General features: G+C 40.5%; 1 protein-coding gene across 1 annotated transcript; it reads right to left on the bottom strand.

The window, feature by feature from the left end:
* Window positions 1–2521: 2521 nt before the first annotated feature.
* On the bottom strand, window positions 2522–7940 carry LOC142099353 (heme oxygenase 1-like). The gene is made up of 5 exons (XM_075182723.1): window positions 7767–7940; window positions 6275–6395; window positions 5587–6078; window positions 4415–4511; window positions 2522–3825 (listed from the first exon to the last, which is right to left on the bottom strand). Exons 1-5 carry the CDS (start codon window positions 7796–7798, stop codon window positions 3707–3709), a joined length of 861 nt encoding a protein of 286 aa, XP_075038824.1. The 5' UTR covers window positions 7799–7940; the 3' UTR covers window positions 2522–3706.
* Window positions 7941–26253: the final 18313 nt, after the last annotated feature.

Here is a 26253-nt window from a genome sequence, read left to right as displayed (position 1 = left end):
ATGGGTCCAAGGGGGAGGGGAGTGTACTGTCCAGTAACACCCTGGATAATAATTACCTAGTTTGTCCCACTGAGAGGGAATTTCATAACTGGGAAGTAAGGCAGAGTGGAAGTAAGTATTCTGCTGTGCCTGAATTGAGGGATTCCCACTTACAGAAGTTTTTGTGGGAGGGAGGTGTTCTCTCAGGCAGCACCCACAGAGACGCAGTCAGTGAGAGGTACAAAGAGTGTAGGTAAGAATGCAGAAGTTAGCCCACAGCTATGAAAGGACCAGAAGTCCCAGCCGAATTAGATATTTAACCCCTTCTTAACCCTTCGCACCAGAGAACCTATTGAGTCCCAGCTAACAGCTATTCCAGTGGAACCAGGGGGAATCTGTGGGAGTTGGCCTGGACAATTACCTGTCAGTTAATCCCATTACCATCTCTTAAAAGGGGAGGTGTCGTGAACATAGAGAAGTTACAGTTATTTATAAGGGTTAACCATCACATAATTATGGGGAATAAGGCCTAAATCGTAACTGCAGTGTAAATATGTTATATCCAAAAAATCTATTGATAAGTTGTGCTACTAAAGTGTAAAATGTGAAGACAGAAAGTCTGTTGTATGTGTATTTGATGGCTCTGCACATTCCAGTGTGAGAAGATAGGAGTGTCACCTGTGGCAGCTTCAAAGAGCCCCTGCTGCGAGATATATCCTGGCCTGGGATGGAGTTTTGACACCTGACTAGACTTCTAGGAAACGCTCAGCTATGGTGTCTGGCTCAAAGAGCCCATGTGTTGACTTGGCTATATGTGATATAGACAAAAATAATTCAGTTTTAAAATATGCCACTTAAAATCAATAAAAATAGTGATCAACCACATATTCCCCAATAGCATGATGAAGGGCAGCTCATATGTCAAATTACGAATTCTGCCCCACAGAGAAGTTAAGGAAATGAGTGTAAGCTCTAGGAATACACTGTATTTAGGCGTGTTTGGTATCAAAAGATGGACAAATTCATAGGGAATTTATTTTAATTAAAATTGGGTCTGTGTGACGCTCCACAGAAAAGTTAGGTCACATTGTAATGGGTACTAAATCAGACAACATGCAAATGGTGATTGAAAAAAGTATCACAGACCACAACCCCCAGGAGGTGGGAAGGTGTAAAGGTGTCTTTAAAAAGCTGAGTCCAGTTACAACAAATTGTCAATCTTTTGGGAAAATCAATCCACATTGATAAGCTATCCATCTTCCTAGCCAGTTTCCCATGGCACAGATTATACAACTCATGTAAGTTATACTCTGAATTTAATGCTTTTTATTCTAAACTGTTTTTCTTGTGCATGTTATGTCAATTTATTAATTGGTTTTTTTTTTATCTGAATGCCCTGCACTTTTGTATGTTAAATCTATAATTTAATAAGTGGCGTCCTTGATACTGTAACAAATCCATTAGCCTGTTAAGAAGAATATAGCTCATCCAAGTTATCCCTTTGAATGTCGGTGTGTGATTTGTTTATACAACTGATTAACAAACTTAGTGTGTGCTTGCATTTACATGTGTGTAACGGTCTGGAAGTGTGAAGAGTTAACCCTTTGTTTGCTGGTGGGGGCTTTTTTTTTATCCTGTGGTAGCTAGAAGCCTTGTGTGCCAGTGTGGGACAGTATATTGGGGTCCTATTGCCCGTATTCAATAGGTGGTGGCAAACCTGTAGTGTGTGGGGATGTGAGCGCTGGCTGGGGGTGATTCAGTAGGTCTATAACCTGTGTGATAGGTAGAGAGAGACTGCGGGCTGGAATCATGTGCAAACCTTATACAGCAAACACCCAAAGTCACGGCAGCTGGGAGCGTGTTTGTAACACTCTCAAAAAAGTCAATGTCATGGTGATCAATATTCTTGAAATATGAATATTGCATTCTACAACCCTGAAGAATAGTGTGAGGTACCTGAAGACACAACTCCTCCAAATCACAGACAATGTTTATTATGTGGATGTTATGTACAGAGACTGTGCCATGTTTTACTTTCACCATACCGCACCTCTTTGCAAATAGTTTTCAGAACATACTAGGACACTGCATACAGGCTTTAAGAGGCAATGTACAGGATATGTAGCATGACTATGGCAACTAAATGAAACAGAGAAAAAACATTCCAAGCGTGTCCTAAAATATATATATATATATATATATATATATATATATATATATATATATATGTATATATATAGTTATAAAAAAATATGTGACAGCTTCATTGGTTGCTTCATTGGTTGCTATAGGCAACATCTCCACTTTTTTAAACCCACAGCTTGATAAATTTACCCCTAAATGTATGCATTTAAACACGAGTCAGCACATGCTGAACACATGGATTGAGGAAAGGCATTAATTAGAAAACCTGTTGCCACATGACCGAGTCTGGACTGAGATAGGGTTAAAATTTATGTTATTGAAGTAATTTGAGTTAAAAGTATATAAATATAAAAATGATGGAAAAAAACATTTGCACTTTAAAAATAGAATACACATCTTTATATAAAACAAGAACAATTTATATTTTTAAAAATAGTTACAAATTTATTTCCAGTTTTTCAGAAAAAAAACTACATATATACAGTTTCATTAATTGTTTGGTACAATGCTCTGGTAATACAGAGGATATATAAAGTCTGCACACTGCTGCAGGGTTTTGTGGTGTAAGGCCTGAAATCCACATTTAATGTGTTGTTGGAACAATATGCAAGTGAAAAACAAATAGACAATTTTATAGGAAAAATAATTGAAATATAAAATATATATTACAGTACCTCTATCTGGCAAACATCACTAATTCCCTCCAACAGTGACTGCAGGAGTAAAAGCAATGTGACAGATCACTGTGTGCTTCCTCCTACAGTCGCTAAGTGAGGAGCACTGACAAGACTGAAGTATCCTTTTCACTCCTCTACTGCTTCCATCGCTTACTGTGCTTCCCATATAAAACGTATGCCTACTTTTAGTCACTGGAGAAAATAAATAGTGACCACTTAAGTGGCCATGGTGGCACAGTGGTTGGCATTGCTGTCTCACACTACTGTGTTCATGGGTGTAATTCTATCCAAAGGTTTAAATGTGTAGTTTATATGGGCTTCCTCTGGGTGCTCTCGTTTCCTCACACAGCCCAAAAATATACTAAAATGATAAAATTGACCCTAGTGTGGGTTTGTGTGTTAGAGAAATTAGAGTATAAGCTCCAACTGGGTAGGGACAGATGTAAACAATGAAATATTCTCTGTATAGTGCTGAGTAATATGGTGCCCCTGGATTTGTACCATCTGAAAGAAGGTACATAGAAGGAATGGCCCTGAAAAACCACATGAGGATGAGTATTGTTGTATGTTTTTACCCCTGTAGCACTGGATAGACTATTTTATCAAGATGAAAGACATGTGGAAACTCATAGTAAACACTGAAACTTTTCAAAATATGGCAAAATGACTGAAATAAAATGTTCATGTTGTGTCGTATAAAAGTAATGGCAATTCACTAAGGTAATGTAAGTATGTGATTGCAGGGTTCATTTTAGTATCATTGGTAAAATATGAGTTTCATATATTACAAAGAAAGTTTTCTAGACATGATTATTTTAATAAAATTTTAAAAATTTGAAATACGATTTAAGTTTGGTATAAAATATAATTTGTTGCATTTCGCAGGAACACAGAGTCCGTTTTTGTTACAATATGTACAGTCCCATGATGGCCAGTAGAACACATCCTGCAATGACAGACCATCTAAGAAATTGCTTAGAGCATATTGACTTCTCATTGGCTTGGGTCCAGGTATTGGAATATACTTGATAAAAAAAAAATTAAAATGAGAGGCAATGTTGGACAATAAATACATTACAAATATGAAGTTTGTTTCATAAAATATCTATTGTTCTATTCAATATTTTATTAGACGAATATATTGTCATAAAGGTGTGTTTTGCCAAAAATGTTATTATCTTAGAGTATACAAATATATCAACTATATATCTACTATGAGTATCATTATACATATGTGGAGTCATCATAATCATCAGCAAGGGAAAAATAATACCTTGGAAAGAATCGGATGCCCCAATGAAACTCACATAGGACAAAAGACCACATGGTAATCTAAGACTGCATTGATTACACTGGTGTAGTCAAGTTGCTTGTTTCAACCTAGACCTACTGCAAAATTCACAAGTTAATTTCAAGTCATTTTCATTTGCTGAAAACTTGATTCACTTGGCTTTACGTTACAGCCTCCCAAAATGGCCTATATTATTTTAGTGCAATAATAGTCAGTCTACAGAAAAAATTAACTAACCTAGTGGGAAATTATCCAATGTTTTAAGATAGATATATATTTTTACTAACCTGTAGCCTTTTGAGAATAAAAGCTTATGTCTCACCTTTCATGTTTTTTGATGGTCCATTTCTCAATTTTGCCTCAGATCTGAAGTTATCATTCTGGAATTGTATTGAAAGGATCTGTAGTTCTTCAAATACCTTACAACAAATAATAAGAATAAGGTATAATTAAAGACAGGTCATGGTGTTTTCATACAATACAAAGTATTTAATCAGTTTCTAATATAAAAATAAGCTGGGATATCATTAATTCCTTGGGATAAAGTAGGATATCGGATTTCCCACATCAGTCAAAAACAACAATATTTGTCAATATGGCTGTCAATTTAGGAAATAATTCAACCATGCCAGAATGTCAACAATTCTTCACATTTGTTTATACACTGTTTGAACAATACCTACTTTATTCTTCTTCATTACTCGGTTTGTCAATCTTCTTTTGCTCACTCAATTGCACTCACTCATACAGCATTAGCCTTGACCCAGTCCCTGTCAGATATGATCTGTCACAAAGCCGAAATATTGTGACTATTTATTAAAATTCTTCACTAGGAACAGCAGAGACGGAAAACTGCTGTTCCTGTGCAGACCTGTCTCCTATGTCCTCTATGGTGACAATGGCAAAGTGGTCACCTTTTCTATCGCAATGCTCTCCCCATAGGCTGCAATAGCTAACGCAAGTTTCAGCTGTCATTAGTCAGTCATCGTGTACAAATTCCGAAAATCTTTGATTTTCAGAACTTGCTAAAGGGTGCAAAACAGCAGTCCCCATAGTAACCAATGAGGACTGCTTTTGCGTTCGAAGAGACAGGGAAAGTAGTAGATATCTGCTTCGATGCCCTAGTCATAAATTAAGACGATACTTTAATATTCGGCTATCCCGGAAAACGGCTGTTTTTAGCGGAAATCAAATAAAAACATCTTAAATAGGCCCCATCGAAGGGAGCCAAGTTACATGATCCATTGATCCTGCCAGTGGAAATGTCTGCACAGTGCATCTGTTCTTGCTAACATCTTTGTAAGTTAGTGAAAAGAACAAACATAGGATATTAATTTAGAGTGATACTTTTTCAATGAATCAAGGTACAGCAGCATTCACTAGTGTAAATAAAATAATATTGATATATTAGAGATAATCAAAGTGCAAAACAGCAGTAGGATTTCAACTAATTTTAAGGGCAAAGTTTAGTTCTTAAAGAGGAAATATATTCACCTTTACATTTAGTATAAATGCTGTTTTTGCTTCCTCTATGATTCTTCTTTTTGTAGCATTATCCATTTCTATAAAGTTCATTCGTGAGCGATAGAGTTGTTTGAACTTTGTTGCATTAGTAACATAGTCAAATGTGAAGAAAGCCAATCCTTCACCCGTGATTGGTAGTTGGAGGGCCTTCTGAGCAATCTTCTTGAGAACTTGGCCACCTGAGAGGTCTCCTAAATAGCGTGTATAAGCATGAGCGACCAACAGCTCTGGCTCCTTATGACCAACATGATGAAGTCTGTCTACGTAGTTTTTTGTAGACTGTGGGTGAGTGATCCTTTTTCTCCATTGTGGGCCATAGAAATACTCAAGATCTTTCTCCAAAGCAGCTTTGCGATGGAGTTCCAGTGGGAAATAAACTGGTGAAAAGACAGGATTCTCTTTGTTATGCTCAATCTCTTCCTCCAGTGCCTCATACACAAAGTATAAAGAGGACATCACAAGCTAAAAACAAGAGTAGGACAAGTTTTGATGTTACATATTTGACAAAAGTAAATAGATCACATTAAAAAAAAATGCTTTATTATAAGTGACACTCCATTTTTCAAATATGGCCTATTCATTGGTTAAATTAATGTTGCATCATCATGAGTTGTTTGTCCTTTACAATTCTAATACAACCAGTTTAAAACATTCTTACCTTGAACTCATTTAATGACACTTGGCCTTTCTGAAAATTCCTCATAAATTCTGTATCCTCTGCTTGCTGATGGACCTCCTTTGTTGCTTCTTTCAATTCCTCAGACAAGTCCCAAAGAGAACTATATAAAAAAAATAAAGCCAATATACCTATTCCTACTTAACAGAAACAATTGATTATACAGCATAAACATTTTATTTCATATGTAGTCATTAAAACTTGGAAATTTATACCTTTTTGTATGCTTTTTTAAATATATAATCTCTGCATTTCACTCCAATTATAATCTATGCAGATTATTGGTTTCTGTTAGATGACTGCTTAACAGCACCATTGAGTGTTTTTCAGCTCAAAGACAAAAATTAAGAACAGAGGCAGAGAATAAAGTTCACTAGTGGCAGATGGTATGTTTAGTATTGTGTTAATAGTGATTTTAGCCGAGACGATAAAGATATAGGGGTCTGTGTTCAAAGATGCGTTGCACCATAAAAACGGAGAAAACCAAATTTTTCTTTGCAAAATGCCATTGCTTTATTTACGAGTTGTTCAATGCATGAAAAATCTGAGATTTCTACTGCCATAATCAATTTTTCCTAACTTAATGCAGACCCCACATATTAAATGTGAACTGCAAATTTATCCATTCTACAAAGCAGCGAAAAGCACATGCAGAGACTGCTATAAGCTTACGTTTATGCAGTCGGAGCATTTAGCATACATTAATCTCCGCATGTCTGAGTCAATTTACGAAGAAGCAAGAACAATTGCTTTTGACAATAACGGTAGCGTAAGTAACAATGCAAAGCTCCTCCTCTATCGTAGCGGAGGGGGACTTTTGCATTACATCACAAAGAAGGTAATTTTTAGTTAATGTCTGTGATACAACATTATGCATTGCTGCATTATGTTACATAATGATGCCTCTAGCAGTACACTATGCAGACATAGTAAATAGAGCCCCTAGTGATGTAATGTTTGACATTGAATTTTATCCTTATTGTCTTCTTTATTTGCCACATGCACTTTACTGTCATTATCATCTGCCATTTTAGGCTTTTAAGTCTCCCTTCAGACTGCATTTTCTTTCAATAAACTTATGGATACAAGTCAGATGTGCATTGAAACAAACACTTCCTTTTTAAAAAGCTGTTTGTCACACTGCCTTTATTTTGCATTTTTTGTCTGAATTGTAAAACAACGGCACTAAAAATACAACTGTAGACACATTTTACATTGTTCGTGACAGCAGAAGGCAAGGAATTTTATAACCATGTAGAACACACATTCATATCTGATTGAGAGGATTCAGCAGATTGCAGGTTAAACGTTAAACAAGTACGTGATATTTCACAAGCATTTCAAAATGTATTCATTATTTCATCAAAGTCTGCATAAACGTACAAAGCATACGTGTATATGCCAAAAATGTAATCTTCCAAGCTGTGTTGAGAAAAATTGTATCAATATGCTGTTAAATTGTGTGTTGTTGTACCTGTTAGTTTGTGGTTTTGTTGTGGAGTCCATCTTGTGCTCTATGTCGTGCCCCTTGTCCAGACACTGATTAGTTGCTGTCTGCCTGTTGTGAATAACGCTATCAAAGCTGTTCTTTTTATAAACAAATGCTACACCTCTGAGACCATGTTACGACACAGTCATACTGCCAGAAATATAGGGAACTAATGGGTACATAACAGGATATGTTTATTATTTTGCTGCATAATCAGTTTTTTTGCCAACATAAACAGATATGCGTCTCAGTAATATGAGGAAACATTACACAGTACAGATGTTGACAGAAGCAAATGGGTTTATATTATTTGGAATAGTCTATTTTTGATCATGGATTAGATGAAAATTTATTTTCATATATATTTGGTTACTAGAGTTGCCTTCCAAAGTGGTCACCTTTGCGATAGTGACGGGAGGAGAGAACTGCACTGAGGGATCCAAAGATCCCTCTACCGCAATGCTCTCCCCATAGGCTTCAATGGCTAACGCCAGCATCAACTGTCATTAGTCATTGGGCACAATTTGTTAAATGGAGCAAAATAGCAGTCTCCGATATCTGCTGCAATGTCCTAGTCATAAATTAAGAAGATAGTTTAATATGCAGGTATAGTCAGATTTGTTTGCTATAGCTGTTAAACACTATATTTAAATTGACTACTGATATGTTTTACTGATGAAAGTCATTTTCTTATGAATGTTAGAGGGTTGACCATGAGGCCCATGAAGTGTATCATGTTGCCTATAACTACTCTAAAAATTCTCACCAACATGGCCCTCTCTATCCTCTGTTTCATGCCTGCACCTTCTTCAACCTTGTGTGTACTTGCTCTGTTTTTATGTATGATTAGTTATACCCGTAGTCCAGCTTTGCAGAGTTTCATGGTGTCTTAAAATTAAAAGATGATTATCTAAATATTTATCTACTTGAACAATATTATTTAATCACCTATCCAACATACTGAATGGGCAGTCCTAACTATTTTAAACAGTTCATGAACTGGCATATAGTACAACCATCATTGGGTCCTCTATTTATAGGTGGCCATTGTATGAACAAGTTATCTGTTATGGTTTTTCATTTTATACATGAATATTAAGCATCCAGGTATAAGTGTTTATTTTATATTGATATTTATATTATTTTCATCATGCCTAAATAAAGAATGAAATACCAAATACATTTTGTGTTTATTTTAATCTACGCAATGGGTTGTTTTATGTGATGATATATATATATATATATATATATATATATATATATATATATATGTATATGTATATATATATACAGAGAGAGAGAGAGAGATGAATTGATGTCTTAACAACATTATGATATAGATGAAATGAAATTGATAGTATTCATATTTGATTGATGAATTGATATATATTATTAGTTTACATTGTTTATTATGATTTATATGTTAATTAGGTGGTTATTATACAAATTTTAGTTTGATATTTTTTATACACACATGATTAAGCATCACTATTTAGAGGAGTTAATACCTGTCAGTAGAGTTTGAGTCTTGTGTCTCTTACATCATCATCAGCTATTTATATAGCGCCACTAATTCTGCAGCGCTGTACAGAGAACTCACTAACATCAGTCCCTGCTCCATTGGAGCTTAGTCTAAATTCCCTAACATACACACAAACTGAGAGATTAGGGTCCATTTGATAGCAGTCAATTAACCTAATATTATGATACTTGTCCACTCTTCCAGAATGTCAGAGAGACTCACAAATTCTGGGTAAGTATCCTGGCCTCCCAGGAGAGCATCCTGCCCACTTCCTAGATAAGTGGGCACAATAGGAGCCTACATGACGCAATTTGTGATGAATCACATCATACTGGCGATGCGATTCACCACACCCCACCCCCTTCCATCCTCATATTTGGCCTCCCCTCTGTGATCTCCCGGGGGTCAGGTTGAAAAAGAAAGCAAATATAGTTATTTAGATTTATAGGAGTCATGAATGGTTTTCAATAATTTCTTCTGGAGGGGAGGCCTCAAAATTAGGCAAATATGATTTAGACAAATCTAGGATTTACTATATGGATTAACAATCAGGGTTCATTGAGTATATTTCAAAGTCAGCTGAAGCTCATGTACAATTTAAGAAAATATTTTTAAAGGTCTATCTTTTGCAGTGAAACTTTACTTTTTTAAAAAAGTCATACTGAAATAAATTATGCATGTAAACTGATAGCATATTTTATTTTTTATACATACATTTTATTTTTCATAGTCTAACATATGTCTTGCAGCTGAACGTTTAATGAACTATGAGTCAAATCACAGAAGAAAGGAAGCTTCCAGATGTTTGCTTTTTCACTTCCCAATTAAAGCCACAGGAACGTGTGACCATGATACAGCAAAATTTCAAGGCTGGGAGACTGCAAAAGAATGAGGTTAATTCAGCATTTAATTATGGTGTGTTAGACATTGTTTGACTTGTTGCTTTCCTCATATAATAACTTAATCAGCCTTCTTCTTTGCTAAAGTTTAAGTAATCTGGTAGACGCCTAACCAAGGATTTCCTATTTTGCATAAACGGCTTAAAAAGACCATTATCCCAACTCACATTTGTATATTGTCTTTTTAAATACAAAGTGGTGTTTGTCAGGAACGCGCTCCCAGCATCCCTGATTTGAGTTGTTTACTGTATGGGATTACACACAATTTCAGCACTAAATCTTTCGCTCATCTGTTACAAAGGTTATAGATTAGTTCAGGGTTTCCCAAACCCAGTCCTCAGGGCTCCCCAACAGTGCATGTTTTCCATATCTCCTTCCTGGAGCACAGGTGTATTCATTACTGACTGACACATTGTAACAGATCCACAGGTGGTCCTAATTATGTCACATGTGATCCGGAAACCCTACACTGTTGGGGAGCCCTGAGGACTGGGTTTGGGAAACCCTGGATTAGTTGAATCACCCTCAACCAGTGCTCTCAAAACCATATACACATATGACCTGCCACCAATGTCAGGCTGGACTGGGTAGCAGGGTTAGGTACTAAATAATGATGCTGATAACACCGACACTATTTTACCCCTACACCGTGATGACAAAAGTACCATTCCCGACATGTTCATCTCCCCAACTGTTGAAAAAGCTCTGTTGAAGAAATTCCACAGATTGAGTGGCCGGCACACAGGAATGACGCAATGAGGAAGGAGAAGGCCTCGACAGCCTCTGGTGACCACTGATGGATTTTGGCTCCATTCCTAGTGAGAGCAATTAAAGGGGCCACGATGGTAGAATATCCCGAGATAAAGCGCCTGTAGTAGTTGGCAAATCCAAGAAATCGTTGAATGGTCTTGAAGGTGTTAGGGCGAGGCCATTCCAGGATGGCCCAAACCTTCTCAGGATCCATCTGAAGTCCTGATCCAGAGACAATGTAACCAAGATAGGGTTGCCTGGGAGCTTCTAAAGAACACTTCTCTAGTTTGCAATATAACTGGTTCTTACGAAGTCGAGAAAGGACTTCGGCAACGTGCAGGTGATGAGACTGGAGATCCCTTGAAAAGATTAAGATGTCGTCAAGGTACACCACCTCGAAGGAATACAATAGATTGCGGAAGATCTCATTGACATAGCTCTGAAACACTGCTGGAGCATTACAGAGTCCGAAAGGCATCACTAGGTATTCGTAGTGGCCATCCCACGTGTTGAACGCTGTCTTCCACTCGTCCCCGGCTCGAATCCTGATGAGGTTACAGGCCCCAAGAAGGTCCAATTTGGTGAATATTTGGGCACCTTTGATACGATCAAACCGCTCGGTTATTAGTGGAATGGGATATCGGTTTTTGATGGTAATGGAATTTAGGCCTCTGTAGTCAATGCAAGGGCCCAGGGTACCATATTTTTTCTTCACAAAGAAGAAACAGGCTCCAGCTGGAGAAGTGGAGGGCCTAATAAAAACCCACTGTAAATTCTCCTTGATGTATAAGGAAGTGGCCTCGGTTTCAGGCAAGGAAAGAGGGTAGAGGCTCTGCCTCTAGGAGTATTTTTCCCAGGTAATAGATTGATGGGGCAATCCCATGCCCGATGAGGAGGTAGTTGTTCAGCATATGTTTTGTTAAAGACATCTGCAAACGACGAATATTGGGAGACCTTGGACCTCGCGGTAGGAAAGTTCTGCGGAAGGAGCTCAAATTGAATTGAACATTGGTTCAAAAATATCCTACAGAACTTTGGGGTCCCCATCAAATTTGGAAGGAGTGGGGAGGCGTAACGTGGAGGAAGCAGGAGATGCCTCGAATACAAGAGGCTAAGTCGGACTTGAACTGCGGCTGGAGGTGAAGGAGTTACTTGAAGAGCGTCCAAGCGGGTGGCCAGAGATTGCAAACATTGTAATACTTGCACCTGTATAGTATCTTGCCATTCTAACCTTCCAAGATGTTGCAGTAGATCTTTAGCTGTTCCCTATCGGGATCCGCCATGGCTGGTTTTTACTGTCAGGATTCACTAGGATGAGTGGGATCCTTCTGTTCTGCCTGGGATTGATGATACTTCACCCAGAAGTGCTCAATCTAACAGGGCGGAAGGTTTTCACCAGAGGTTCCCGCAAGGGAATTTGGTCTTGGCAGTTTCCACCCTGCAGGTCGCGGCCCTCTAGGGGAGTTCCCAGTGAGTGGTGATAGAGAACCTAGTACAGAGAAGAATGTAGGCACTAGATAGCATCAAATGAGTAGGATTACAGAGTGATGCTCAGTGATAGTCCACAGAGATAGTAGTTGATTTGCAGCAGCACACTTGGAGAGATGCTAGCGATGATCTGCAGAAGTGACCACTAACTAATGGTGCAGTTAATAGGTGAGTTGCAGCAATACACTTGGAGAGATGGTAGCGATGATCTGCAGTAGTTACCACTAACGAGTGGAGCAGGTCATAGGTGAGTTGCTGCAATACACTTGGAGAGATGGTAGCGATGATCTGCAGTAGTTACCACTAACGAGTGGAGCAGGCAATAGGTGAGTTGCAGCAATACACTTTGAGAGATGGTAGCGATGATCTGCAGTAGTTACCACTAACGAGTGGAGCAGGTAATAGGTGAGTTGCTGCAATACACTTTGAGAGATGGTAGCGATGATCTGCAGTAGTTTCCACTAACGAGTGGAGCAGGTAATAGGTGAGTTGCAGCAATACACTTGGAGAGATGGTAGCGATGATCTGCAGTAGTTTCCACTAACGAGTGGAGCAGGTAATTGGTGATTGCAGCAGCACGCTTGGAGAGATGACAGCAATGAACTGCAGAAGTTGACATTAATGAGTGGAGCAGGTAATCGGTGATTGCAGCAGCACACTTGGAGAGATGACAGCAATGAACTGCAGGAGTTGCCACTAACGAGTGGAGCAGGTAATAGGTGATTGCAGCAGCAGAGTGCATGAGCTGCTTAAAGGCCAGGAGTCTGAAGAGAAGAACCAGCACTGAGAGGAGCCTTATAAATGAGAGGTAACCAATGGATGAGCAGGACAGGTGAACACAGGTGAGATGATTACCTGCGCATGTTTAGAGCTGATTGCTGGCCTGACAGCCAGGGAAGAGACAGGGAATGAGGAATGAATTATAGTCAGGTTACCGGGTGGCAGCTGTGGGTGAGCGGCGTGTGACACTCCTAGATTAACCAGCTTTCCAGGAACGCCTCGGGATTAGGCCCCTCTGTCTTCCCAGGCAGGCCCATAAATCACAAACTGTTGCGCCGGAGCAGTCCCTCGAGATCTGACGCCCTCCCACTCGCACATTTTTTGGAGGTCATGATGAATAAGGGAGAGGTGGTCATGCACCTTCCTAATCCTCTCAGTAACCTTCTTTTCACTAGCAGCAATAGCCAATAATACCTGTTGCAATGAGGGGGTGACTTCAAGGGCCTGCGAGTCAGGCACCCGCAGATGAATTGGGGCCCAAGCAGCGGAAGCCTCCTTTCTTGAATTTGCAGATGTGTGTGGCCAAGCATATCACTCAAGTTTAGCCGTAGCAGCAGCTGCTTGATTGGATATTCCCATGATGTTGAAAACAATTATGCATCAGGAAGAGTCCCAATACTGTGCTCTGCGGTGCAGGTGTTGCATTGAAACCAAGGATCGCACCCTGATCTTAATGATAGAGAGAAACAGTCACCATCCAAAGTTCACAGAGAGTAACTCCGACCAAACTCTTAAAATTCCCAGTGTCCCCAGTAATATGTAAGTTTGTTAAACAGATTTGTAGAGGGTATCAGTATGGAGTAGGACGTGTTGTTCCTGCTCTCATCCGCAATCCGACTTATTATCCTGTTTACTGCTGGTTCTTGCTGTATAAGTTCTCCCTGCTGATTGAGGAAGGCTCCTGGTATGCTGTGAAGCAACTGGGGAGAAATAATACAGATCGGGAGTGGCTGTGGTGTGTCCTCTCTGTCGGCCTGCATATTGGGGCCTACTCCTGTTTAGAAGCCGGGACCTAAATTTGATCTCCAACCTGGAAATAGGTGAGCGGCAGCGTGGTGGTCCCGTGAGTGTCATATTGTGTATATACGTTTATAGCTAGTGTATATACATGTAGCTCCCAAGTATCTTATAGTTTAAAGGGTTCGTTAAGGGCTAAAGTATACCTTAGTTAGAGTAATGGGGGTATACAGGGTGGGGCTGTTAAATTGTTTCATTTGTAGTTTTATTTGTTTCTTGTGTTGCTGTCACCATAATGCCTTTATATTTGCTTACGACTCAGGTAGTTGATCATTCTTCAATGTGCACAGAACGGGTCTCCACAATCTTTCTTCCAGTTTTATGCTCCATCCTCCAGGTATATATTCATTGTTTTCCAATGTGGTTTGACAATGTATGGCTGTAATTAATCAGGAAGTGGGGGAGCTCCGGTTAGTAACGTGGAATGTCAGGGGGTTGAATTAAAAGATAAAACGCTCCCTTGTGTTATCCCAACTGCGAAAATATAATGTGGATATAGCATGTTTGGCTGAAACACATCTCTATGGTATTAAACTTTTATCTTTAAAGCGTCAATGGGTGGGGTGGGCATACCACTCTATGCATACTTCTAATTCAAGTCTCTATTTTGGTTAGGAAATCTTTAACATTTACAATAGAACATGTGGAAATTGATCCTTATGGTAGATATATGTTTCTTAGAGCAGTTGTTAACTTTTCCCAACTTATCATCCTGGCAAATTACTTTCCGCCTCCATACAACAGTGACGTTTTGTGTAAAGCTGCTTCTTTTATGGCGTCATCCCCGGCCACCCCATTGGTGTGTCTGGGAGAATTGACCAATGTTCTTCTTTAGATAGAGGGCGAGACTCGAATATACCCCTACAGGGTGGTCCCACCCCTTTCTCTCGCGTAGTGGATGAGATGGGCCTGGTTGATATGTGGAGGTGTAGATATCCAGACAAATAACAATTTTTGTGTCATTCTACCAGTTATCATATTCTGTACAGGATATATTTGATTTTACCGTCCCTGGCCTTATCTCCATATGCTATTTCAATTGAATATTTTCCCAGAGGTGTTTCAGATAACTTCCTGGTTCTTATATCTATAGATTTGTCAAATGATAGAGGAATGAGATTTTGGAAGTTAAACCCATTCTGGCTGGATACTATGGGTACTGGAGTGAGCCTCACCGCTCTTTGGAAAGGGTATTTTACCGATAATAAGTTGTCATCATCTACGAATATTCTTTGGGATGCATTTAAGGCCTTTTTGAGGGGAACCCTGATTAAACACATTTCTGATGTTAAGAATTCAAATAGAAAGAAAGAGTCTGATTTGAAGCAACGTTGCAGGGATCTGGAATGTTTATACATTAGTTCTCATACACTTGAAGATTGTCTTCAATGGTTGAAGGCTCAGGTAGAATGCAGAGATTATCTCTTGGACAAGTCAAAATGTCGCCTTTTATTCTCACAGCACCGGCAATACTCGGAAGCGGATATGGGTGGAAGCTACTTAGCCTGCCTTGCAAAGGAACAGTTATATAGCGTTATGCCAACAATTTATAATATGCAAAATGTAAACATTTTTAGGGGAGGTGAAATTGTTGATACTTTTTTCCAATATTATAAAGAAGCCTATACCTCTAGGGTACAGTACTCACACAATCAATTAATAGATTATTTAGACTCCATTACACTCCCCTGTATGTCTCAGGATTTGGCTTCCCTTTTGAATGCGCCTCTCACGGTTGAGGAAATAGATGCAGCCATATAATCGTTCTCTGGTCATAAAGCGCAGGGAATTGATGGCCGTCCTATAGAGATATATAAAAAGTTTAAACATTTTTTTATTCCTCAATTGTTTAGGCGTTTAATGGTTTATTTGACCTGGGCTCATTACCTCCCTCAATGTCGGAAGCGCTGATAATGGTTTTGCCGAAGCCCGGGAGGGATCCTCTATACCCTGAATCTTATAGACCCATTTCCCTCGATTGTACTGATATTAAAATTTTGTCTAAGATTCTTGCCTCGAGATTAAATTTGTTTGTTTTTTACATAGTTCACCCGGACCAAATGGGATTTAGGCCCGGTAAGTTTACTATTTCAAATCTGAGGCGTCTCTAGGCTCATGTTCAGTTGTCCCATTCGGCTGAGGAGGGGGAGGTGGTGGTGTCTTTGGATGCTGCCAGGGCCAGGGAATATTTATGGGAGGTGCTTCATAGATTCGGGCTTGGAGTGGAGTTTATAAAATGGATTAGGCTATTGTATTCTAAGCCGGCAACAAGAGTCTCAGTAAATGGCCACACTTCACCTTCCTTTAGTCTGGGGCGAGTGACCAGGCAGGGTTGTCTCTTGTCGCCAGTGTTATTTGCATTGGCCATAGAACCTCTTGCCTGTTTAATTAGAGAACATCCTCAAATTGTAGGGCTCCCAGTGGGAAAAGTACAGGATTCTATAGCTCTTTATGCTGACGACATGTTGTTTCTGTCCGATTCTGATGCCTTTCTTGACTGCCTTTTAGAGGCCGTTAATAACTTTGGATATTTCTCAGGTTTACTGATTAACTGGGAAAAATCGTATATATTTCCTCTGCATGGTGTGCTTCCCCAAGAGGACAGGACTAGACACTCGCTTAAATGGACTAAAAGTTTGAAATATATTGGAGTTTGGATATCTAACTTGGCTAGTGAATTTGTATCTCTTAATAGTAACCCGATTATAGAATATTTTAAAATAAAATCACATACTTGGAAGAGACATCCTCTTGTGGTTACGGGTAGGATAAATCTATTTAAAATGGTAGTGCAGCCTAAATTCCTTTACATTCTTCAGCATGTTCCTGTATACCTCCCGCGGGCGTTATTTAATAAAATAGACAAACTCATTTCTTCATTTGTATGGGGTGAAGGAAGAGCATCTATTCGATTGACTACACCGATTGACTACACGCGTGCCGAGTCCTGACACGCCGTCCGCTGTCTAAATGACAGCCGGAGAAGAGCTGCAGCTCTTCTCCGGCTGCCATTCCTTCCCCACACTGAACTGCTGCGCAAGCGCAACAGTTCAGCACTTCTCCGGCTAACAATTCCTCCCAAGCACCTTTGCGGACCGCTTCACGCCTGGAAGAGGAAAGTATAAAATTATATAATTTTTTATTCATTTATTAGTGTCCTAAAAAAAAATTTGATGCAATTCTGACGCCATAAGAGTCATTGGGGGCATTACTGTGGCATAAAAGATATTGGGGGCAACTGTGGCATACTATGTGTTTCTGGGGCAACTGTGGCATACTATGTGTTTCTGAGGGCAACTGTGGCATATTATGTGTTTCTGGGGGCAACTGTGGCATATTATGTGTTTCTGGGGGCAACTGTGGCATATTATGTGTTTCTGGGGGCAACTGTAGCATACTATGTGTTTCTGGGGGCAACTGTGGCATACTATGTGTTTCTGAGGGCAACTGTGCCATATTATGTGTTTCTGAGGGCAACTGTGGCATATTATGTGTTTCTGCGGGCAATTGTGGCATATTATGTGTTTCTGGGGGCAACTGTGGCATACTATGTGTTTCTGAGGGCAACTGTGGCATATTATGTGTTTCTGCGGGCAATTGTGGCATATTATGTGTTTCTGGGGGCAACTGTGGCATATTATGTGTTTCTGGGGGCAACTGTAGCATACTATGTGTTTCTGGGGGCAACTGTGGCATACTATGTGTTTCTGAGGGCAACTGTGCCATATTATGTGTTTCTGAGGGCAACTGTGGCATATTATGTGTTTCTGGGGGCAACTGTGGCATACTATGTGTTTCTGAGGGCAACTGTGGCAAGGTATGAATTGGGGGCACAACTATGTGGCATAAGATGAATTGGGGGCACAATTATGAGGTATGATGTGAACTGGGGCACTACTGTGCGGCATAACTTTTTTTTTGCTGGTTCCTTTCTGTTAATATGATATTAGCCTCATAAAATGAGAAATATATATATATTTATAGCCGCAGAGAGGGGAAGGGGCGGCTACAAATTGCCTGGGCCTGCTTGGTGACCCGAGTCCCCTCTGGAGACCTAATTTTGAAAAAAAAAAAAAAAATTAAAAGTACTTTTTTTTTAAAAAAAATTATTGAGTGCAGGGGGATCGGCAGTGGCTAAATCCCCTTCAGCTCAGGTACCTTCAGACGCCAGGTCATGTGACTACAGTGGTCACATGGTACTCGGCAGGCTGCTGGATATCTTCCCATGCTGTGCAGTGGAGAATAAGGTAAGAAGAAGGTGTGCTGGAGAGGGGGCATGTGTGACGAAAGATGCTGGGCAGAGGGAATCACGTGTGATTAAAGCATGTGGGCAGCGGGGACATATGTGAGCAAAGCTGCTGAGCAAGGGGGCATGTGTGAGTAATGCATTTTTCTGTAAGAGGGTGGCCTGGTGTTTTTCACCTGCTAGACATGCCCCCAATGATGTACTGCCACACACCCAATTGTACGACCACTTGCATGGTAAAAAAAATGTTTTTTTAACCATGCTTAACTATAAAGGAGGACCCATGGCGTTGCTGTACTGGGGCCATGAATTTCTCTAGGCAGATCTGTATGTATGTATGTATGTGTGTTATATATATATATATATATATATATATATATATATATATATATATATATATACACAACTGGCACACCTGGGCTTGACTAGATTTTAGCCGGCACTCCGATAGAAAAAGGTTGCCAACCCCTGGACTACACTATATAGATTGAAGGCAGATGGAGGATTAGCTCTGCCAAATCTCCATATATATAATATTATGCAGTTCAACTTACCCACTTGGTTAGTTGGGTGGGAAATCAAATTCCTTTAGATTTGTTGGGTTTTCTGGGCGAGTAGGCTGAGGCGTATGCTTCTGGTGGTGCGCTTTTGTTACCTATGGGGATACTACTCAGGGGGAAATGTCCGAGTAAAGTGGCCCCAATAATGAAACAAGCTGTAGAAATTTGGCGTATTTCGTAGAATATACTGCAATGTCAAGGTTATGATCCTTCTACCCCTCTATAGCATAAGCTCTCTTTTTCGGAACATAATAAATTACGAGAGTACAATATTTGGCAGAGATATGGTATTGTTAACATTGGACAATTGTATCAGTCTGGTTAGCTGAAATCTTTTGCACAGTTATCACAGAAAAGGGAGATGCCTTATTCTGCGTTTTATTATTATCTCCAGCTAAGACATTCTCTAAGCACACAGTTTCCTGCCTCCCCTCCTTTAATTCAGCCATTTTCTCTTAAATCTCTCTTACAAAATGTAGGTACGAATAAAACTATATCCTAGTTTTATTCAAATATTAACAGTTCGCAGGCTCCTAGAGATTTTGACTCATTAAATGTCAAATGGCAGGTGGATTTGGGTCCCCCATCAGATGAGGAATGGATACACATGCTTAAATCCCTTCGTAGTGCTACTTCCTGTATACATTATCAGCAAATACATCTGTATATACTTCATAGAGTATACCTTACACCAAAGGGTTTACACCGTATGGGTCGAAGAGGTGATCCATCTTGCCCAAAATTTAGATTTTCCTCTGCTGATTTCTGGCATATGTTATGGGACTGTCCAGTTGTTAATATTTTCTGGATGGAAGTCTGGAAATGTGTTCCTAATACTGTTCCCATGGCACCCCCCATGAACCCTCAATGTTGTTTATACTGAATATCGCTAGGAGACTTAATCAATAAATATGCAGCTGCTTATATTTTCAATTTGGTGACACTTGCTAAGGTGGTGATTTCTAGAACATGGTTAGCGTCTGAACTACCTGATTTTCATAAGTGGAGATCGTTGGTTAATACTAGAGTGCAACATGAGAGATTTGTATGAATGCTAAAGCTAAATATCATAAAATATAGTGATGAGCGGGCTCGGATTTCGCTAATCCGAGCCCATCCGAACAGTGCGGATCCGACGGGATCCGAGCACTGTTCGGATACTTCCGCCCGGGAAAAAAATCCGAAACGAGGCTATGACATCCAAGTCTCACGTCAGATCTCGCTGCTGTGAAAACTCGTGAGGGAGGTTGTAGTTGTAGTTAGGGAGCTTTTGGTTTCAGTGGTTTCTTTCCTTTGTGAGTCCAGTGGTGCTGCCTGTGTCCTGTGCTCTGTTCTGCTAAGGGCATTGTTATTTGAAAATTATTAAACAGTTATAAAAAAATAAAAAAAAAATTATCAAAATCTTATACAAAAATAATTAAAAAAATATATAAAAAAAATTATACAAAAATAATTTAAAAAATATATAAAAAAATTATAAAAAAAGTCTCTAAAAATTTCTACTGCAATATATGAATAGGTTCACTGTTCCTGCAGTCAAGAAATATTAGTACTGCAATATATAAAAATATGTTATATAGTTTATATAAACTACGCTCACTGTTGCTGCTGTACCAAAAAATAGGTACTGCTATTTCAAAGTCTAACTACGTTTACTGTTGCTGCTGTACTATTTCAAAGTCAAACTACGTTTATTGTTGCTGCTGTACCAAAAAATAGGTACTGCTATTTCAAAGTCAAACTACGTTCACTGTTGCTGCTGTACCAAAAAATAGGTACTGTTATTTCAAAGTCAAACTACGTTTATTGTTGCTGCTGTACCAAAAAATAGGTACTGCTATTTCAAAGTCAAACTACGTTTATTGTTGCTGCTGTACCAAAAAAAAGGTACTGCTATTTCAAAGTTAAACTACGTTTATTGTTGCTGCTGTACCAAAAAATAGGTACTGCTATTTCAAAGTCAAAATACGTTCACTGTTGCTGCTGTACCAAAAAATAGGTACTGCTATTTCAAAGTCAAACTACGTTTATTGTTGCTGCTGTACCAAAAAATAGGTACTGCTATTTCAAAGTCAAACTACGTTTATTGTTGCTGCTGTACCAAAAAATAGGTACTGCTATTTCAAAGTCAAACTACGTTCACTGTTGCTGCTGTACCAAAAAATAGGTACTGCTATTTCAAAGTCAAACTACGTTTATTGTTGCTGCTGTACCAAAAAATAGGTACTGCTATTTCAAAGTCAAACTACGTTCACTGTTGCTGCTGTACCAAAAAATAGGTAATGCTATTTCAAAGTCAAACTACGTTTACTGTTGCTGCTGTACCAATAAATAGGTACTGCTATTTCAAAGTCAAACTACGTTTATTGTTGCTGCTGTACCAAAAAATAGGTACTGCTAATTCAAAGTCAAACTACGTTTATTGTTGCTGCTGTACCAAAAAATAGGTACTGCTATTTCAAAGTCAAAATACGTTCACTGTTGCTGCTGTACCAAAAAATAGGTACTGCTATTTCAAAGTCAAACTACGTTCACTGTTGCTGCTGTACCAAAAAATAGGTACTGCTATTTCAAAGTCAAACTACGTTCACTGTTGCTGCTGTACCAAAAAATAGGTACTGCTATTTCAAAGTCAAACTACGTTTATTGTTGCTGCTGTACCAACAAAATAGGTACTGCTATTTCAAAGTCAAACTACGTTTATTGTTGCTGCTGTACCAAAAAATAGGTACTGCTATTTCAAAGTCAAACTATGTTTATTGTTGCTGCTGTACCAAAAAATAGGTACTGCTATTTCAAAGTCAAACTACGTTCACTGTTGCTGCTGTACCAAAAAATAGGTACTGCTATTTCAAAGTCAAACTACGTTTATTGTTGCTGCTGTACCAAAAAATAGGTACTGCTATTTCAAAGTCAAACTACGTTTATTGTTGCTGCTGTACCAAAAAATAGGTACTGCTATTTCAAAGTCAAACTACGTTCACTGTTGCTGCTGTACCAAAAAATAGGTACTGCTATTTCAAAGTCAAACTACGTTTATTGTTGCTGCTGTACCAAAAAATAGGTACTGCTATTTCAAAGTCAAACTACGTTTATTGTTGCTGCTGTACCAAAAAATAGGTACTGCTATTTCAAAGTCAAACTACGTTTATTGTTGCTGCTGTACCAAAAAATAGGTACTGCTGTATAACTCCAGTCCAGTGGTACTCTCCTGTTCCGCAGATAATTTGTAAAGGCTTTGCCGAGTGTGTGTGGTTTAGGGGTATGCTCTCTTGTGCTGCATACAATGGAGTACCAAAATTTGGAGGATAAAGTAGGGAAAGATCAAGAACCACTTCCTCCTAATGCTGAAGCTGGTGCCACTAGTCATTACATAAACGATGAAATGCCATCAACGACATCTGCCGAGGGCGATGCCCAATCTCCTAGTAAAGGGCATGTAAAATCCAAAAAGCCAAAGTTCACTAAAATTAGCAAAAAAAGAAAATTGAAATCATCTGAGGAGAAACGTAAACTTGCCAATATACCATTTACGACACGGAGTGGCAAGGAACGGCTTAGGCCCTGGCCCGTGTTCATGACTAGTGGTTCAGCTTCACCCAAGGATCTAAGCCCTCCTCCCCCCCCTCTAAAAAATTTAAGAGACTTAAGCTGTCATCAACAACACAGCACACTACTCTGCCTTCTAAAGATATGGCATCACAAATCCCCAAGGCGAGTCCAAGGGTGTTGGTGGTTGCGAAGCCTGACCTTCCCATCACTGTACGGGAAGGGGTGGCTCCTTCCACCATTTGCAGCACGCCCTCTGCATATGCTGGAAGGATCACCCACAGTCCAGTTACAGATTTGGCTAAAGAAGGTGTGAATGTTGTACACCGGGAGGAGGATATTGATGTAGCTGGCGCTGAGGAGGAACTTGACGAGGAGGATGCTGATGTGGTTATCTTAAATGAGGCACTAGGGGGGGAAACAGTTGTTGTCCATGGGATGAAAAAGCCCATCGTCATGCCTGGTCAGTAGACCAAAAAATCCACCTCTTCGGTCTGGAGTTATTTTTATCCCAATCCGGACAACAAATGTATGGCCATATGTACTTTAAGTAAAGCTCAAATAAGCAGGGGTAAGGATCTTGGCCACCTAGGGACATCCTCCCTTATACGTCACCTGAAGAACCTTCATAATTTAGTGTTTAGTTCAGGACCTGTGGCTAGGACCGTCAGCAGTCCAGGGACACCTAAATTCCTTGGTCCTGTTGTATACACACCACCAACACCCTCCTCATCAACTTCCTCCATGATCTCCATCAGATATAGTCCTGCAGGCCATGTCACCAGCATGACTGAGTACTCTTCAATCCGGGATTCTTCCGGGGAATCCTGCAGCGGTACGCCTACTAATGCCGCTGCAGCTGTTGCTGCTGGTAGTCGGTCATCTTCCCAGAGGGGAAGTCGTAAGAACGCTACGTCTTTCACCAAACAGTTGACCGTCCAACAGTCATTTGTCATGAGCACAAAGTACGACAGTAGTCACCCTATTGCAAAGCGGATAACTGCGGCTGTAACAGCTATGTTGGTGTTAGACGTGCGTCCGGTGTCCGCCATCAGTGGAGTGGGATTTAGACGGTTGATGGAGGTATTGTGTCCCCGGTACCAAATCCCATCGAGATTCCACTCCACTAGGCAGGCGATACCCGGGATGCACAGAGAAGTACAAACAAGTTTCCTCAGTGCTCTGAAAAATGCGACTGTACCCACTGTCCACTTAACCACGGACATGTGGACAAGTGGTTCAGGGCAAACGAAGGACTATATGACTGTGACAGCCCACTGGGTAGACGCATCGCCTTCCGCAGCAACAGCAGCAGCTGCATCAGTAGCAGCATCTCCACAACAGCTTCTCGTTCCAAGGCAGGCAACATTGTGTATCACAGGTTTTAATAAGAGGCACAACGCTGACAACCTCTTAGAGAAACGGAGGGAAATAATCTCGCAGTGGCTTACCCAACTTAGACTCTCCTGGGGATTTGTGGTGTCAGACAACGCCAGTAACATTGTGCGGGCATTACATATGGGCAATTTCCAGCACGTCCCATGTTTTGCCCACACCATAAATTTGGTGGTGCAGCATTACCTGAAGAGTGACAGGGGTATGCAGGAGATGCTTGCGGTGGCCCGCAAAATTGCTGGACACTTTCGGCATTCTACCAGTGCCTACCGCAGACTCGAGCAACATCAAAAAAGGCTGAACCTGCCCTGCCATCACCTCAAAGAAGAGGTTGTGATGCGCTGGAACTCCACCCTCTATATGCTGCAGAGGATGGAGGAGCAGCAAAAGGCCATTCAAGCCTACACAGCCATACGACATAGGAAAAGGAGTGGGGATGCGCCTGAGTCAAGCGCAGTGGAGACTGATTTCCGTGTTGTGCAAGGTTCTCCAGCCGTTTGAACTTGCCACACAAGAAGTCAGTTCCGACACTGCCAGCTTGAGTCAGGTGATTCCCCTGATCAGGCTGTTGCAGAAGCAGCTGGAGAAAGTGAGGGAGGAGCTGTTAAAGCATTGCGATTCAACAAAGCATGTAGCTCTTGTGGATGAAGCCCTTCGTACGCTTTGCCAGGATCTGAGGGTGGTCAATCTTTTAAAGTCAGAGGAATACATTCTGGTCACCGTGCTGGATCCTCGGTTTAAAGCGTATGTTGTGTCTCTGTTTCCGGCGGACACAAGTCTACAGCGGTGCAAAGACCTGCTGGTCAGGAGATTGTCCTCTGAAGAGGATCGTGACATGCCAACAGCTCCTCCTTCATTTTCTTCAACACCTGTGGCTGCGAGGAAAAAGCTCAGTTTTCCTAAAAGACCAGCTGGCGGGGATGCTGAGAACATCTGGTCCGGACTGAAGGACCTGCCAACCATTGCAGACATGTCTACTGTCGCTGCATTGGATGCTGTCACAATTGAAAAAATGGTGGAGGATTACTTTGCTGACACCATCCAAGTAGACATGTCAGACAGTCCTTATTTTTACTGGCAGGAAAAAAAGGCAGTTTGGAAGCCCCTGTACAAACTGGCTATATTTTATCTGAGTTGTCCCTCCTCCAGTGTGTACTCGGAAAGAGTTTTTAGTGCAGCGGGGAACTTGGTCAGTGAGCGGCAAAGGAGGTTGCTTCCGCAAAACGTTGAAAAAATGATGTTCATAAAAATTAATTATCAATTCCTCAATCAAGAACAGCACTGGCCTCCAGAGACTACAGAGGGACCTGTGGTTGTGTAGTCCAGCGGGGACGAATTGATAATGTGTGAGGATGAGGAAGTACACACTGAAGGGGGCGAGGAATCAGAGGATGAGGATGAGGACGACATCTTGCCTCAGTAGAGCCAGTTTAGTTAGTACAGGGAGAGATTAATAGCTATTTTTGTGTGGGGGCCCAAACAAACCAATCATTTCAGCCATAGTTTTGTAGGCCCTGTCGCTGAAATGATTGGTTTGTTAAAGTGTGCATGTCCTATTTCAACAACATCAGCGTGGGTGGGAGGGCCCAAGGACAATTCCATCTTGCAACTCTTTTTTTGGCATTATGTGCTCTTTGGGGCCTAGTTTTTCAAACTGCCATCCTGACTGCCACTGCAGTGCCACTCCTAGATGGGACACCTAAATCCCTTGGTCCTGTTGTATCCACACCAGCAACACCCTCCTCGTCAATTTCCTCCACAATCTCCATCAGAGATAGTCCTGCAGGCCATGTCACCGGCATGACTGAGTCCTCTTCAATCCGGGATTCTTCCGGAGGATCCTGCAGCGGTACGCCTACTACTGCCGCTGCTGCTGGTAGTCGCTCATCTTCCCAGAGGGGAAGTCGTAAGAACGCTACGTCTTTCACAAAACAGTTTACCGTCCAACAGTCGTTTGCCATGAGCACGAAGTACGACAGTAGTCATCCTATGGCAAAGCGGATAACTGCGGCCGTAACAGCTATGTTGGTGTTAGACGTGCGTCCGGTGTCTGCCATCTGTGCAGTGGAATTTAGACGGTTGATGGAGGTATTGTGTCCCCGGTACCAAATCCCGTCGAGATTCCACTTCAATAGGCAGTCCAGAAATATTAGTATCAGATATTATACTACGTTCACTGCTGCAGCAGTGCAGAAATATTAGTATCAGATATTAAACTACGTTCACTGTTCCTGCTACATCAAAAAAGCATGAACCTGCCCTGCCA

The sequence above is a fragment of the Mixophyes fleayi genome, chromosome 8, assembly GCF_038048845.1.
Source record: "Mixophyes fleayi isolate aMixFle1 chromosome 8, aMixFle1.hap1, whole genome shotgun sequence".
Classification (NCBI taxonomy): domain Eukaryota; kingdom Metazoa; phylum Chordata; class Amphibia; order Anura; family Limnodynastidae; genus Mixophyes; species Mixophyes fleayi.
Note: the sequence above shows the minus strand (reverse complement) of the source record. Positions and strands in the feature narration are given on the sequence as shown.

Coding starts and splice junctions, on each gene's coding strand:
- LOC142099353 (XM_075182723.1), bottom strand. CDS start 7,798: ATGGACTCCACAACAAAACCACAAACTAACAG. Junction 6,396..7,766: donor ACAAAACCACAAACTAACAG/GTACAACAACAC, acceptor TTTTTTATATAG/TTCTCTTTGGGACTTGTCTG. Junction 4,512..5,586: donor CATTTATACTAAATGTAAAG/GTGAATATATTT, acceptor ATTTGTTGTAAG/GTATTTGAAGAACTACAGAT.